Source organism: Ovis canadensis, chromosome 13, assembly GCF_042477335.2.
Source record: "Ovis canadensis isolate MfBH-ARS-UI-01 breed Bighorn chromosome 13, ARS-UI_OviCan_v2, whole genome shotgun sequence".
NCBI lineage: Eukaryota > Metazoa > Chordata > Mammalia > Artiodactyla > Bovidae > Ovis > Ovis canadensis.
The window spans coordinates 38,927,022-38,941,050 of NC_091257.1; the positions used below are offsets into that span (position 1 = coordinate 38,927,022).

The 14,029-nt window shown below is 39.6% G+C and overlaps 1 protein-coding gene across 1 annotated transcript in view; it reads right to left on the minus strand.

Moving 5' to 3' along the window:
• Positions 1 to 14,029, minus strand: part of C13H10orf67 (chromosome 13 C10orf67 homolog) — a 104,219-nt gene that overhangs the window by 17,488 nt on the left and 72,702 nt on the right. Inside the window, exons 11-16 of the mRNA XM_069547431.1 lie at positions 12,324 to 12,383; positions 11,562 to 11,644; positions 11,414 to 11,479; positions 7,443 to 7,530; positions 3,986 to 4,069; positions 3,839 to 3,899 (exon numbers count right to left, since the gene is read on the minus strand). Of these exons, the coding sequence (XP_069403532.1) occupies positions 3,839 to 3,899; positions 3,986 to 4,069; positions 7,443 to 7,530; positions 11,414 to 11,479; positions 11,562 to 11,644; positions 12,324 to 12,383 (442 nt within the window). The remainder of the gene's footprint in view (positions 1 to 3,838; positions 3,900 to 3,985; positions 4,070 to 7,442; positions 7,531 to 11,413; positions 11,480 to 11,561; positions 11,645 to 12,323; positions 12,384 to 14,029) is intronic.

Consider the following 14,029-nt stretch of genomic DNA (forward strand, 5'->3'; position numbering starts at 1 on the left):
TAACTGAATGATTTCCCTACACTGCCTTCAGAGGGGAGAATGTGACACGGCAAAGTTAAATCAGAGAGTTTGTAGAAAGAAATGTCAGGGTTATGCCCAGAGACTTTCTGTGTGACACTCTCACCCACTCCCTCTCTGCAGCTCAGAGTCGTATTCAGTATGATGCGCTTTGTGGCATCCTGGAAAATTATGGATCATAAAATAGCACTTACTTTCAGTTTTATTAGTAAGCTGGAGAAAGGGGGCTAATGAATTTTAGGAGGGTTTTCAGTAGACAGGGTGGAAATAACTCTACACTTTGCATTTTCAGAATAGAAGAAAGGGAATGCCAGTGTTTGTTTTGGCTGAGGCTCCCTCACGACCCAGGTAGCCATCAAAGTTGGTTTGTATGACTACAAATGGACCCTCAGAAAATGGTTTGCTTGGCTCAGAAAAATAATTTTTGGATGTAAAATTCTCAACTGGATTTTTGCTGTTAATTAAGGCTCTAATTAAAATGTCAGGTAGAACAAAATTGCAAGTTTAACAATTTACATTTTAATGATAAATCATGAAAGTCTTTCTTCCCCAGGCTTCCCTGTCCTTCACCATCTCTTGGAGCTTGCTCAAACTCATGTCCATTGAGTCGGTAATACCATCCAACCATCTTATCCTCTGTGGTCCCATTTCCCTACTGCCTTCAATCTTTCCCAGCATCAGGATCTTTTCCAATGAGTCAGCTCTTTGCATCAGGTGGCCAAAGTATGGGAGCTTCCACTTCAGATCAGTCTTTCCAGTGAATATTCAGGGTTGATTTCCTTTAGGATTGACTGGTTTGATCTCTTTGCAGTCCAAGGGACTCTTGAGAGTCTTCTCCAGCCCCACAGTTTGAAGGCGTCAGTTCTTCCATGGTCAGCCTTGGGTGCTCAGTCCATATGATCACATGGACCTAAACCTTGCCTAACTCAATGAAACGATGAACCATGCCATGCAGGGCCACCCAAGATGGATGGGTCATGGTGTTCTGACAAAACGCGGTCCACTGGAGAAGGAAATGGCAAACCACTTCAGCATTCTTGCCTTGAGAACCCCATGAACAGTATGAAAAGGCAAAAAGATATGACACTGAAAGATGACCACTGCCCCCCCCCTACCCCGCCCAGGTTGGTAGGTGCCCAATATGCTACTGGAGAAGAGTGGAGAAATAGCTCCAGAAGGAATGAAGAGGCTGAGCCAAAGTGGAAACAATGCCCACTTGTGGATGTGACTGGTGATGGAAGTAAAGTCTGAATCTGTAAAGAACAATAGTGCATAAGAACCCAGAAAGTTAGGTTCATGAATCAAGGTAAATCGGAAGTGGTCAAGCAGGAGATGGCAAGAGTGAACATCAACATTTTAGAAGTCAGTGAACTAAAATGGACAGGAATGGGTGAAATTAACTCAGATGACCATTATATCTACTACTGTGGGCAAGAGTTCTGTAGAAGAAATGGAGTAGTCCCATAGTCAACAAAAGAGCCTGAAATCCAGTGCTTGGGTGTAGTCTCAAAAACAATAGAATGATCTCGGTTCGTTTCCAAGGCAAACCATTCAATATCACAGTAATTCAAGTCTGCCCCAACCACTAATGCTAAAGAAGCCGAAGTTGAACAGTTCTATGAAGACCTGCAAGACCTTTTAGAACTAACACACAAAAAAAGATGTCCTTTTCATCACAGGGGACTGAAATGCAAAAGTAGGAAATCAAGAGATGCCTGGAGTAACAGGCAAGTTTGGCCTTGAAGTACAAAATGAAGCAGGGCAAAGGCTAACAGAGTTTTGCCAAGAGAATGCACTGGTCACAGAAAACACCCTCTGCCAACAACACAAGAGATGACCTTACACATGGACATCACCAGATGGTCAATACCAAAATCAGATTGAGTATATTCTTTCTTCCCCTAATACATTATGATATTTTAGAAATAACTTACTGTAGGGATTGGAATTTCCAACAGTCTGCAGATCTAGCCCTTTATTTAAATGCTGACATCTTTGGGAATTCTCTGGTGGTCCAGTGGTTAGGACTCTGCGTTTCCACAGCAGGGACCTGGGTCTGATCCCTGGTGAGGGAACTAAGATCCCCAAGCCACGTGGTGTGCCCCCCCTCAAATGCTGATATCTTTAAAAAGCTGCCATGGTTTAAGCTGGCAGCCACTATAGAATCCAGTCTGGGTGCTGTCATTGTTCAGTCACTCAGTCATGTCCAACTCTGCAACCCCATGGACTGTAGCATGCCAGGCTTCCCTGTCCTTCACCATTTTCTGGAGTTTGCTCAAACTCATGTCCATTGAGTCAATGATGCCATCTGACCATTTCATCCTCTGTTGCCCCTTCTCCTCCTTCCCTCAATCTTTTCCAGAAACTTTTCCAGTGAGTTGTAAAGAGTTTCCATCTTTACATCCGGTGGCCAAAGTATTGGAGCTTCAGCTTTAGCATCAGTCCTTCCAATGAATATTTAGGGTTGATTTCCTTTAGGATTGACTGGTTTGATCTCCTTGCTGTCCAAGGGACTCCATAGTCTTCTCCAGCATCACAGTTAGAAAGCATCAATTCTTCAGCACTCAGCCTTCTTTATGGTCCAACTCTCACATCCATACATGACTACTGGAAAATCCATAGCTTTCACTATATGGACCTTTGACAGCAAAGTGATATCTCCATTCTTGAATAAACTGTCTAGGTCTGTCATAGCTTTTCTTCTAAGGAGCAAATGCCTTTTAATTTCATGGTTTCAGTTACTGTCTGTAGTGATTTTAGAGCTCAAGAAAATAGAATCTATCACTGTTTTCAGTTTTTCCCCCCCTATCTATTTGCCATGAAGTGATGGGACTGGATACCATGATCTTAGTTTTTGGAATGTTGAGTTTTAAGCCAGCTTTTTCACTCTCCTCTTTTACCTGCATCAAGATGCTCTTCAGGTTCTCTTTGCCTTCTGCTATTAGGGTGGTGTCATCTGCATATCTGGGTGTTACTATGATCAAAAATGTCAGTCTAGGAAGTAGAGAGGACTGTGGCTGCCAAAAGATTCCCAGCACCCAGGCAAGCACCTCTGGAAAAGATACTACCTACACCTGTAAACACTACAGAAAAAGTCTCTCCATTGCGTGGATGCCCAGGAGAGAGGTTCCTTTCTCAATCTTGTTTTCAAAAAGTAGATGATTTTAAAATTAGGGTCTAGGATTTAAACTCATTTCACACATTTCCTCCCTGTATAAATATTCATGATAAAACTTTACTTTTAAAGAATCCAAGAAATGAAATCAGAAATTACTGACACCCTTTGATTACTATCTATAATTCAAATGAAGAATGTTGCATTTTGTTAACACAACCTCTTCATTAGAGAAAAGCAAGCACGGTTGCTTCCTAAAGACGTATAGAAACTTATGAACAAAATGTACCTCCACCTCCCAAACAGTCCAATTTGAGGCCCTGCAAGGACTGGTGGGAGATAAAGAATGCTAGAAATGGTCAGATTTTTCTTCTATTATTAAACTGGAAACTAGGAATTTAACAGGAGCCTCAGGTTTGTTGGCAGTTAAAAAAAAAAAAAGAAAACAGAATTTCAAGCTAGACAGTTTCTAGTTTTGATGTATGACTCTCATTTTTAATTAACAGATATACATATTCAGAAATACATATTAACATTCTTTTATTCATCCTATCAATGCACTAGTCTTATAAAGTGGCTGGAAAAAAAGCCGTGCATTCACCCAGAAACCAAACATCTCAGTATGACAAAGAAAAGTGCTACTAATCTTGATTCATTACCCATCCTGTGTGTGTGCACCTTTTCTTCAACAATAAGGATTCTTACCTTGTTGTGAAAGTGGGAAGGAAATCTGATTGTTGTCTACATCTTCATACTTGATGTTTACCTGTAGGTAAAATGAGATGTTTAATTACTGAAGCTGAATAATGCTGACTGATTAAATGTTAAATAGGAAAAAAGTAATCTACCTACCGAAGATGAATGATCAACACTTGTAGAAGACGTCGTCACTGTTGCCAAGTTCGTTTTGGATTGCACAAATAAAGGTTTAACTCTCTGAAAGACACAAAGGGTATGTACCATTGTTATCCAGGGGAAATAAAGATCAACTCAAATGGAGGTAGAATGCTCTTCAGTCCTTAGTTAACTGAGATATGAATATTATGCTTCTAACTTAATTGCTCAAATATCACTGGGGAAATAATTTCCTTTAAACCCAAGGAATGTCAGACTCTTTGTGACCCTATGGACTGATGCCTTCTAGGCTCCTCTGTCCATGGGATTTCCCAGGCAAGAATACTGGAGAGGATTGCCATCTCCTCCTCCAGGAGATCTTCTCGATCCAGGGATCGAACCTGAGTCTCCTGAAACTCCTGCATTGCAGGTGGATTCTTTCCCAACTGAGCCGCAAGGAATAGATCCTTTCCTAATTCAGGCTACTTTGTGAGAAAATTCAAGCAAAAATGTTTTCCTCAATGTCTCTTCTGACTCTTCTTCCTTTTGCTTCTCCCTAAGCCATTTGGGATTCACTCCTTTTAACTGGCCAGGTCTCACAAGGTCATCCCCAGCACCACTCAGTTCCTAGAAGCTACACAGTAGTGGTCCCGGTTCCCAGGAACTGAAGAGTGAAAACACCAAAGCATCTCTTCTAGGAGTTCAGAAGCAGCAGCACATAAGCAGAACAGCCACCAACATCATATATTGCACAGTCAATCATGACACTAAAAATATGCTGGTGAAAATGACCAAAAGCACACCAAGCATTATTATAAAAAAGAGGTCTGAGGTCTGTGGGTGCACCCTGGGAGTTTATGTGACGTTTTCCCTATTCAAGGCTTCTCTCTGGTTGGTTTGTATGTATGCATACTCATTTGCATGCATTTTCTATCCCTCTACAGCCTGCTCCCACTCCTTTTTTGTTCCCCTCAACAAATAAACCATTTAAATATTTATGTGAGGACTCCCTTGGTGGCCCAGTGGTTAAGACTCCGAGCTCTTGATGCAGGAGGCCTGGGTTCGATCCTTGGTCAGGGAACTAGATCCCATATGTTGCAACTAAAGAGCCTGCATGCTGCAACTAAGACCCAGCACAGCCAAATAAATAAATAAAAAGAAACATCTAAAAAATTGTAATCTTTGGTTGAGAAGAGAAAAAAACTGAAGGAGAAGAGACTATTGTATATATAGACCAGTTTTGGAACACTTTGGGGGAGTCAATTATTAAAAATCCTTAGCAAGTTTCTCGCATGTGCGCATGCTAAGTCACTTCAGTCATGTATGACTCTTTGTGACCCTATGGACTATAGCCCATCAGGCTCCTTTGTCCATGGGATTCTTGAGGCAAGAATACTGGAGTGGGTTGCCATGCTCTCCTCCAGGAGATTTTCCCAACCCGGGAATCAAACCCATGTCTCCTATGTCTCTTGTATTGGCAGGCAGGTTTTTTTGTGTGTGTGTTTTTTGTGTTTTTTTTTTTTTCTACTAGTGCTATTTGCGAAGCACAGCAAGGTTCATTTTGCTATGTAAATTTAACTAAAAATTAGAAATAATATCATCTTGCCAATGTTCTTAAGTTCTTTGATCTCTTGCAGCAACTTGGATTTAAAAAATCATCCTAAATTGAAAATTGTGGAAAAAAATTTTAAAAGAAAGTGATTTTAGGTTGTAAGCCTTTTGAAGCAAGAAACCAAAATTTATATTTCTTGTGACCTTTCTCACAAACCTTATTTGTCCCCAAAACACTTAGCATCACAGCAGTTTCTAAATGGCATTTATAGTATGTTAATTTACTCATTGTTTACAATTTACTGATTATATTTCTACCCTGGGCATCATTCCTTTTACAACTCCCAAGCAAAAACATTAAACAGGTTTAAAAATAGTCTATTTTATATCTAAGATAGTCATGCTGCTAAGTCGCTTCAGTCGTGTCCGACTCTGTGCGACCCCATAGACGGCAGCCCACCAGGCTCCACCGTCCCTGGGATTCTCCAGGCAAGAACACTGGAGTGGGGTGCCATTTCCTTCTCCAATGCATGAAAGTGAAGAGTGAAGGTGAAGTCGCCTAGTCATGTCTGACTCTTAGTGACCCCATGGACTGCAGCCTACCAGGCTCCTCCGTCCATGGGATTTTCCAGGCAAGAGTAGTGGAGTGGGGGTGCTATTGCCTTCTCCAATATAGTATATATCATAGATATAATTTCACAGTTTATTTTGTCTATGATATCACTTATACATAAAATCTTTAAAAATGATACAAATGAACTCATTTACTAAACAGATATAGATTCAGACATAGAAAACAAAAATGATTACTAAAGGGGAGAGGCAGGGAGGGATAAATTAGAAGTTTGGGATTAAATAGATACTCACTAGGAGTTGGTGATGGACAGGGAGGCCTGGCATGCTGCGATTCATGGGGTTGCAGAGAGTCAGACATGACTGAGCCACTGAACTGAACTGAGCGGATGTAAAATAAACAATGAGGACCTACTTATATTACAGGGAACTATACTTAATATCTTGTAGTAACCTATAATGGAAAAGAACCTGAAAAAGAACAATATATATACACTGTATATATGTTCAGTTATATATATGTGTGTGTGTATATATATATATATATATATATATACACACATGTGTATATACATATACACATGTGTGTGTGCTCAGTCGCAAGTCACGTCCATCTCTTTGCGACCCCATGGACTGTAGCCTGCCAGGCTCCTTTGTCCATGGGATTTGCCAGGCAAGAATACTGAAGTGGGTTGTCATGCCCTCCTCCAGGGCATCTTCCCCACCCAGGGATAGAACTTGAGTCTCCTAAGTCTCCTGCATTGACAAGTGGATTGTTTACCACTGAGTTACCTGGGAAGCCCCCCAGCACCACCACATATGTATATAAATAATAACTGAATCACTTTGCTGAACATTAGAAATTAGACAACATTGTAAATCAACTATACTTCAATTTTAAAAAAGTCTATTTTGGAACTGGGCTTCTTCTATAGGTTACTTCTAGTGTAAAAATGAATGACCTGGTACTAGGAACAGATTCTTTTACCTCCTTTTTCCATTTGGAAGTGACTAGATACTTGGATCTTTAGCTGTGATTGTTCCTATGTTCCATCCATGTGCACAGTGGTCAGGTTAATAGATTCCTCCCAGGAGGAATGAGTCACCTTTCTCTAAAATTTTCACTTGCCTCCACTGTAGCTCAACCATATCGCATGGAAGCCATTTGTTTACACATCTATGTCTCATACTACATTGAGCTCTTTGGGTTCAAACACTGTCTTATGCTATCAGCATCTAGCACAGTGCCTCTCTGTACTATCTCCAGGGCTAAGATCAGGGATTCTCAAAAAGCTAAGTTCAAAAAGAGACATCAAAGAGACAAAGTGCATCTACCCCAATGTGTACTTACAACATAATTGAAGGATGTATCAGCCAGCACTGCAAACTGACGAAATAATGTGTGCCTAGTAAACATCTCATTCTTAAGGACATGAAAGCTGAAATAAAACATGTAATGGAATTAAAATGAGCAGAAATCATAGGAGAGAGCAAATTGGTATGATGTTCATGTGATAAGAAACTAGAATTTTCAGTATAAGCACAAAGAAATGCAAGTAAAAAATTTTAAATATTAATATAAACTTATCACTCTTTGGTTTCTAAAATTATATATTTTCCAGCCGTGAAAAGCAAATAAGGAGGAACAGCCTTAATAATACTAGATATTAACATATATCACAAAATAATAGTATAGTAATATCCTGGAAAGGAAGAATAGATGGAATAGAATAGGAATACTGAAACAGATTCAGGAATATACTAGAACATAGTACGTGACCAAAGTGGAACCACAACTCACTCCAGAAAGAACTGGAATAAAGACCTAAATGTGAGAGGTAAGTCAAGAAGGCTTGTTTTAAGAAGTGGGAGAATATCTTAGTGAAGATGGAGAAAGATTTTCTAAATACATCTAAGGAAAAATACCGATGGATAAAGATTAAGAATTTCTGTACAATAAGGGCAACATACACAAAGTTCATAGACTGGGAAAAGGTATTTGTAACATCTAAAATTGACAAAAGCGAAGTCACTCAGTGGTGTCCGCCCCTTTGCGATCCCATGGACTGTAGTCTACCAGGCTTCTCTGTCCATGGGATTCTCCAGGCAAGAATACTGGAGTGGGTTGCCATTTCCTTCTCCAGGGGACCTTCCTGACCCAGGGATTGAACCCAGGTCTCCTGCATTGCATACAGATGCTTTACCCTCTGAGCCATCAGGGAAGTCAGGACTTTTCTTCTTCCAGGGAAGAAGGTTCCTCTGGAGAAGGAAATGGCAATACACTCCAGTACTCTTGCCTGGAAAAGCCCATGGATGGAGGAGCATGGTAGGCTACAGTCTGTGGGGTCGCAAAGGGTCAGACATGACTGAGTGACTTCACTCACTCACTCAAAATTGACAAGAATTAAAAATAAGAATACACAAACAAATTTCACAAGCTGAGAAGAAAGCAAAGAAGATGAAAAGAGTTCACAAAAGAGGACATCCTTTAAAGGGAAAACATCAGCTCAATACAAACTTTTGAAAGTCAGATACCACCAAATACTAGAACTCAGTCCTTGTATCTCTCCATTTTTCTCCAACACTTATTCTTAGCTAATCTCATTTAATCCCATGACTTTAAATACCATCTATACTAATGCACCCCAAATGTATGCCCCCAGCCTCAACTTTCTTCTGAGTTCCAGACTCATATATTCATCTGCCACTAGACATCTACCCTTAGGTTACTAAGAGGCATCTTGAATTTCACATATCAAAACTGATTTCCTGACAAAATGAGCTTGCTTGTTTGAAGTTGAAGGCAACTTCATCTTTTCTGTTGTAAAAAATCTTTGCAATCAAACTTTACTTCTTTCTTTCCCCTCTTGCTGCAAATCTTTCAGTACCTCCTACTTTCAAAACATGCTGCTGCTGCTGCTGCTAAGTCACTTCAATCGTGTCCGACTCTGTGTGACCCCATAGATGACTTTCAAAACATAGCCCACATTTAATCATTTCTCAACACCTCCTAAAATCCTATGGATGGAAGAGCCTGGTAGGCTGCAGTCCGTGGGGTCGCTAAGAGTCGGACACTACTGAGCAACTTCACTTTCACTTTTCACTTTCATGCATTGGAGAAGGAAATGGCAACCCACTCCACTGTTCTTGCCTGGAGAATCCCATGGACGGGGGAGCCTGGTGAGCTGCCATCTATGGGGTCGCACAAAGTTGGACACGACTGAAGCGACTTAGCAGCAGCAGCAGCAGCAACACCTCCACGTCTCCCATCCCAGTCAAATCACCATCATGTTTTGCCTAAAAGAGGCTTATTCTTTCTGGAGCTCCTAACTTTTCTCCCTGCCTTTCCTTTGGTTTCCCTATGGCCTTGTATCAATACAGAAGTCAGAATTATTCTTTCAAGACATCAGATCATTTGGGTCTTTCCTTAGTTCAAGACTCTCCAATGAGGTTTCAGGGTACCAACTCATTATTCTGAATATTGATAAATAAAGAGGATCAAGCATTTATCTTGCCTCATCTCGTCTGAAACTATATTTCAGGGTAACCAGTTGAGGGGAATGTTTTTCTTTGATAGAACTTAGCTAAGAAATGCAGAAAGAAAGATAAAACTGAAGTATTAACAATTTGCCATCCTAATGAAATCTTGACTCACGGTTTGTGATTATTAATAGATGTTAAGATCATTTGGAGAAAGGTCAATTGGTAAACCTGGAAATTCATGAATCAGGCTGATAACATGATTAAAATAAAGCCAGACACTAAAGTGCCCTATGATGGGATGCGTAAGAATCACCTAGTAGTTCGCGTGAAATAATCTTGCCTAAAATATTGAATCTGAATCTAATCAACTCTCTAGATTTAAGATCAGTTTGTAGGAAGTACAGACTGAAGAACATGCTAAAAGGCACCACACACACACACATACACATGCGTGTAAACAATTAGCCAAATCCAGAATGGGGGACATTCTACATAAGAAATAAACACATTTCTCTAGCAAATCAATGGACTGGAAAGAAAGGGGCTTATGTGGGATCATTATAGGGAAAAAAAAAAAGGTTTAAAGGATGTAACAGCCAAATGCAGTGGTCTATTTATTCCAGATCCTGATTTAAACAAACAACTATAAAAGATTCCCTTGAGATAACCAAGAAATTTGAATACGACTTGGTTAATAAGAAATATTAACGGATTTATATTGCTAGGTTTCTTAAGTGTGGTAATGACCTAGTAGGCATGTAAAAGAGATTTTCTTACCAATTAAAAACCAGAGCTCCTGGGTTGGTGAGCGTGTGGAGGTATGAGGAGAGCAGCATTGCCCAGGGAGCAGGAGTGTTGAGAGCCCGCCCACAAACTTCGCCCTGTGCATCTCTTCCATTCAGCTGTTCCTGAGTTATATCCTTTTAAAATAAACTGGTAATATGAAGTCCCAGAGTGGACTTCCCTCAAGGCCGAAATGTTGGAGAAATTTATTCAGGGAACACGGGTTCGATCCTTGGTCCGGGAAGATTCCACATGCCATGGGGCAACTAACCCTGTGCGCCACAGCTACTGAGCCTGTGTGCTGCAACTGCTGAAGCCGGGGTACCTAGAACCCATGTTCTGCAACAGGAGAAGCTCACGGCGCCCCGCAACTAAGGAGTGGCCCCTGCTTGCCCCAACCAGAGAAAGCCGGTCCACAGCAACGAAGACCCACCGCAGGGGAGAAAGACAAAAACGAAAAACGAAGCTTCTAGTGATTTCCCGTCTCGGAGCAAAACCTCAAATGTTCTTCTCTGAGCTCTTCTACCACTCGCCCCTGCTCACGTCATTCCAGCCATCTGGTGTCCTCACTGTTCTGAACACATGAGCCAACACTCATCCCAGCACTTCTGCACACGAGGCTTCTTTGGGGGGAGGGGGAGAGTCTCTTCTAAGCAACCGGACAGCACACCCCCCTCACTCACTCAGATCTCTATATCTGAAGATAACTATTATCATGTGCAAATAAGCAGGAATATGTTTTAATAGGCCTATGGGGGAAGATGACTCTGTGGGTCCGATTAAACCAGTTATTAAGAGAGTCTGTCCATCCTGTTGATTATTTACATTTAAACACTGAGATCAGGAATAAAACAGAGTTTGGAATTTAGTTTTTATTTGAAGTGACTTTGACTACTCTTCTACTTTAGGTCAGTTATTTTGCATTTCTTATTAGAAGCATGTGATGGCATTTTATATTACTTAATACACATGAAAAATGCTAGGCTCCCAGTTTCCTTAAAAGATGATTAGTCATGTTTTTTACAAATAGACTTTGTGTATATCACCACACTATACCTGTTCCTGAGAATTAAGAATTTCTTTTCCCAGTTTTTGTTGATATGTTCTGATTCCTTTTTAATCCTGTAATAAATTTATAGATGGTTATATATATATAGTATGTACTAGCTGCAAATGAACAATTATAAATTATTATTACCAATACCTTTCTGATTTCTTTCTCTCTTTCTCTAACTTAGACGTTAATACTTGTATTTGCTGTTCCAAAACACGTTTCTCTTCTTCAATCTTTCAGTAGAAAATACATCACAAAGTTAATGATATGAATTCTGTTTGTATTGTTTTATCCATAAATCTGAAATGTTATTTCTATTAAATAGCATACCATCAAAAATACTTTGAGAGAACAATGAGTTACATTTACTTGCAAATTCCCATGAATTGGAAGAATGTAAGATCCCATGCCTCCACTTTCCATAAATGATTCACTTCAAAGCAGCCACTGTGAGACAACATTATGAAACAACCAAAATTTTTCTTCATCACCCCTCCCCTACTAGGTATTGCATTTTCTAAATCTCTTCATTATAGCGGCAGCTTCCCCCAGTTACTGTATTTCCTCTATCAAAACTATCCTCAGGAAAGGATCTGACCAACTCAATCACATTAGAGCTATATGTTATTTCTCATTGTTGTTTATATTTTACAAGGGGATGAAGTTTTGGCAAAGGAATGAATCTATAACAGTGGAGTTATAGGCACGTCATGAGATTTCTCTGGATGTGGCAGGGAGATACCCCAGAATCTGTAGAGGCAATCACCCTATAGAGGCAATCAGGTGCTCTGTCTCTTCATTAGATTGATTCTTGGTGTAGCTTTCGAAGTCATTGCTACTTTCTCAGAATAGTCAGCATCCATATAAACAACATATAGGTTAATAATAATGGTCACATAGTCATTACTATACCTTAGCCACTGATTGTTTTATCTTCTCCCCTTGCATCACAGCAGGTACTTCATGTGTAGCCTGGAGAGAAAATAAACTAAGGTAAATATAACATTTCAAATCAAGGCATGAAGGTGTGGTTTTTCTGTAGTTTAGAGAAAGGCAAGTGAGAAAAATTATGCCAACACTAGTTCCATAGGGATCTTGACGGCCTCAATTAATTTACAAGACTCAGGGTTTACACACTGCATTTGCAATTGGACAGTTATAACTGATTAAAACCAATGTTCCCACTATTGCTTTTTTAAAAATTTGTTTTTTTAAATGCATTACTCTGAAATTGTATATGGGTCAACATGTATATATGTATATATTTTTAAATAAGCAGGCAGTTATCACCCAGTGAAGTCACAAGCTTAAAAAAATTATTTTCCTCAACTATCTTTTGAATTACATCAAATGAATCCCACTTATAGATATAAAAATGCTGCATTTCAAAATACTTAAGTAAATCACTTCTACTTTTTTGTTTTTTAGACTGTAATGCATTATTTGCTCATTTATTTACTAATAAACAAACTTTATTTTTAAATTTACTTACTTATTTGGCTATGCAAGATCTTTTGATCTATTGCCTGTCTTAAGGGGGTCAGTTCAGCCAAGCAGGGTCTGAAGCCAGGTCTGCTGAATAAAGTGAAAGGAATCCAGCACTCCCCTGAGCAATGAGAAGAGCTTTAAAAGGAGAGGATGGCCAGGCAGGACCCTAAGACAAGAGGCGCTGGTGTGTGGTGAAGGCACAAGGTGACCTGTACCCAGAGGTGATGCCCAACATTCAATGTGAAATGGTGCCTGGGTGATGCAAACTGTCCCTGTCACTCACCTTCGGCAACCTTGTCCATCTAAAAGGTGTCCTGTGAGTGGGTGGTTTTAGTAGCAGTTGAAGAATTGGATTGAGTTCAGAATCTGATTCAACAAAATGTGAACTGGGATGACAGAGTGCCATGAAACTCAGGAACTGACTTGTTTCAGTAGGAGAAGGAGCCTAAACCCAGCAGAAGCCATGAGAAGATGCCATGGGCATCTGCGGAAACCAGTGGACACCCTTTTGGCTCCCATAAAGCGAAGAACATAGGCTTGAGCCAACTTTACTTACATTTGAAGGGACAGTGAGGATGCAGCTGACATTAGCTGCCACATATAAAAAATGACAAAATTTGTAATTAACAGTCATAAAAGTTATTATTTTTGAGTGTCTACTGTGTGCCAGGTATGTCACACATATTGCCATTTATTCTACATACTAACATTAATTTCATCATCCCTGTTACTTTAGATATTTAATAATGGAGAAAGCATGCAAATTTAAAAAATGTAAACAGCAGATAGTATATATGAACATAAACTCTCACTTCCCAGAAGCCAAAGGTTTTGTTTTTAGTTTTTCTCATTGTTATAATTATAAATAGTGGCCTTTATTGCTTTGGGCTCTCCACAAATAAAGATTAAGATTTAGAGCGTTTATTTACTATATAGCACAGGGAACTGTATTCACTGTCTTGAAATAACCTGCAATGGAAGAATAATCTGAAAAAATTTGGCTGAATCATTTTGCCATATACCTGAAACTAACACAATACTGTAGTGTTGTACTTTAATTTTATCAATTTTACTTTACAAATTTACTTTTAATCAATTATACTTTAATTTTAAAAAGTAAATAAAAATAA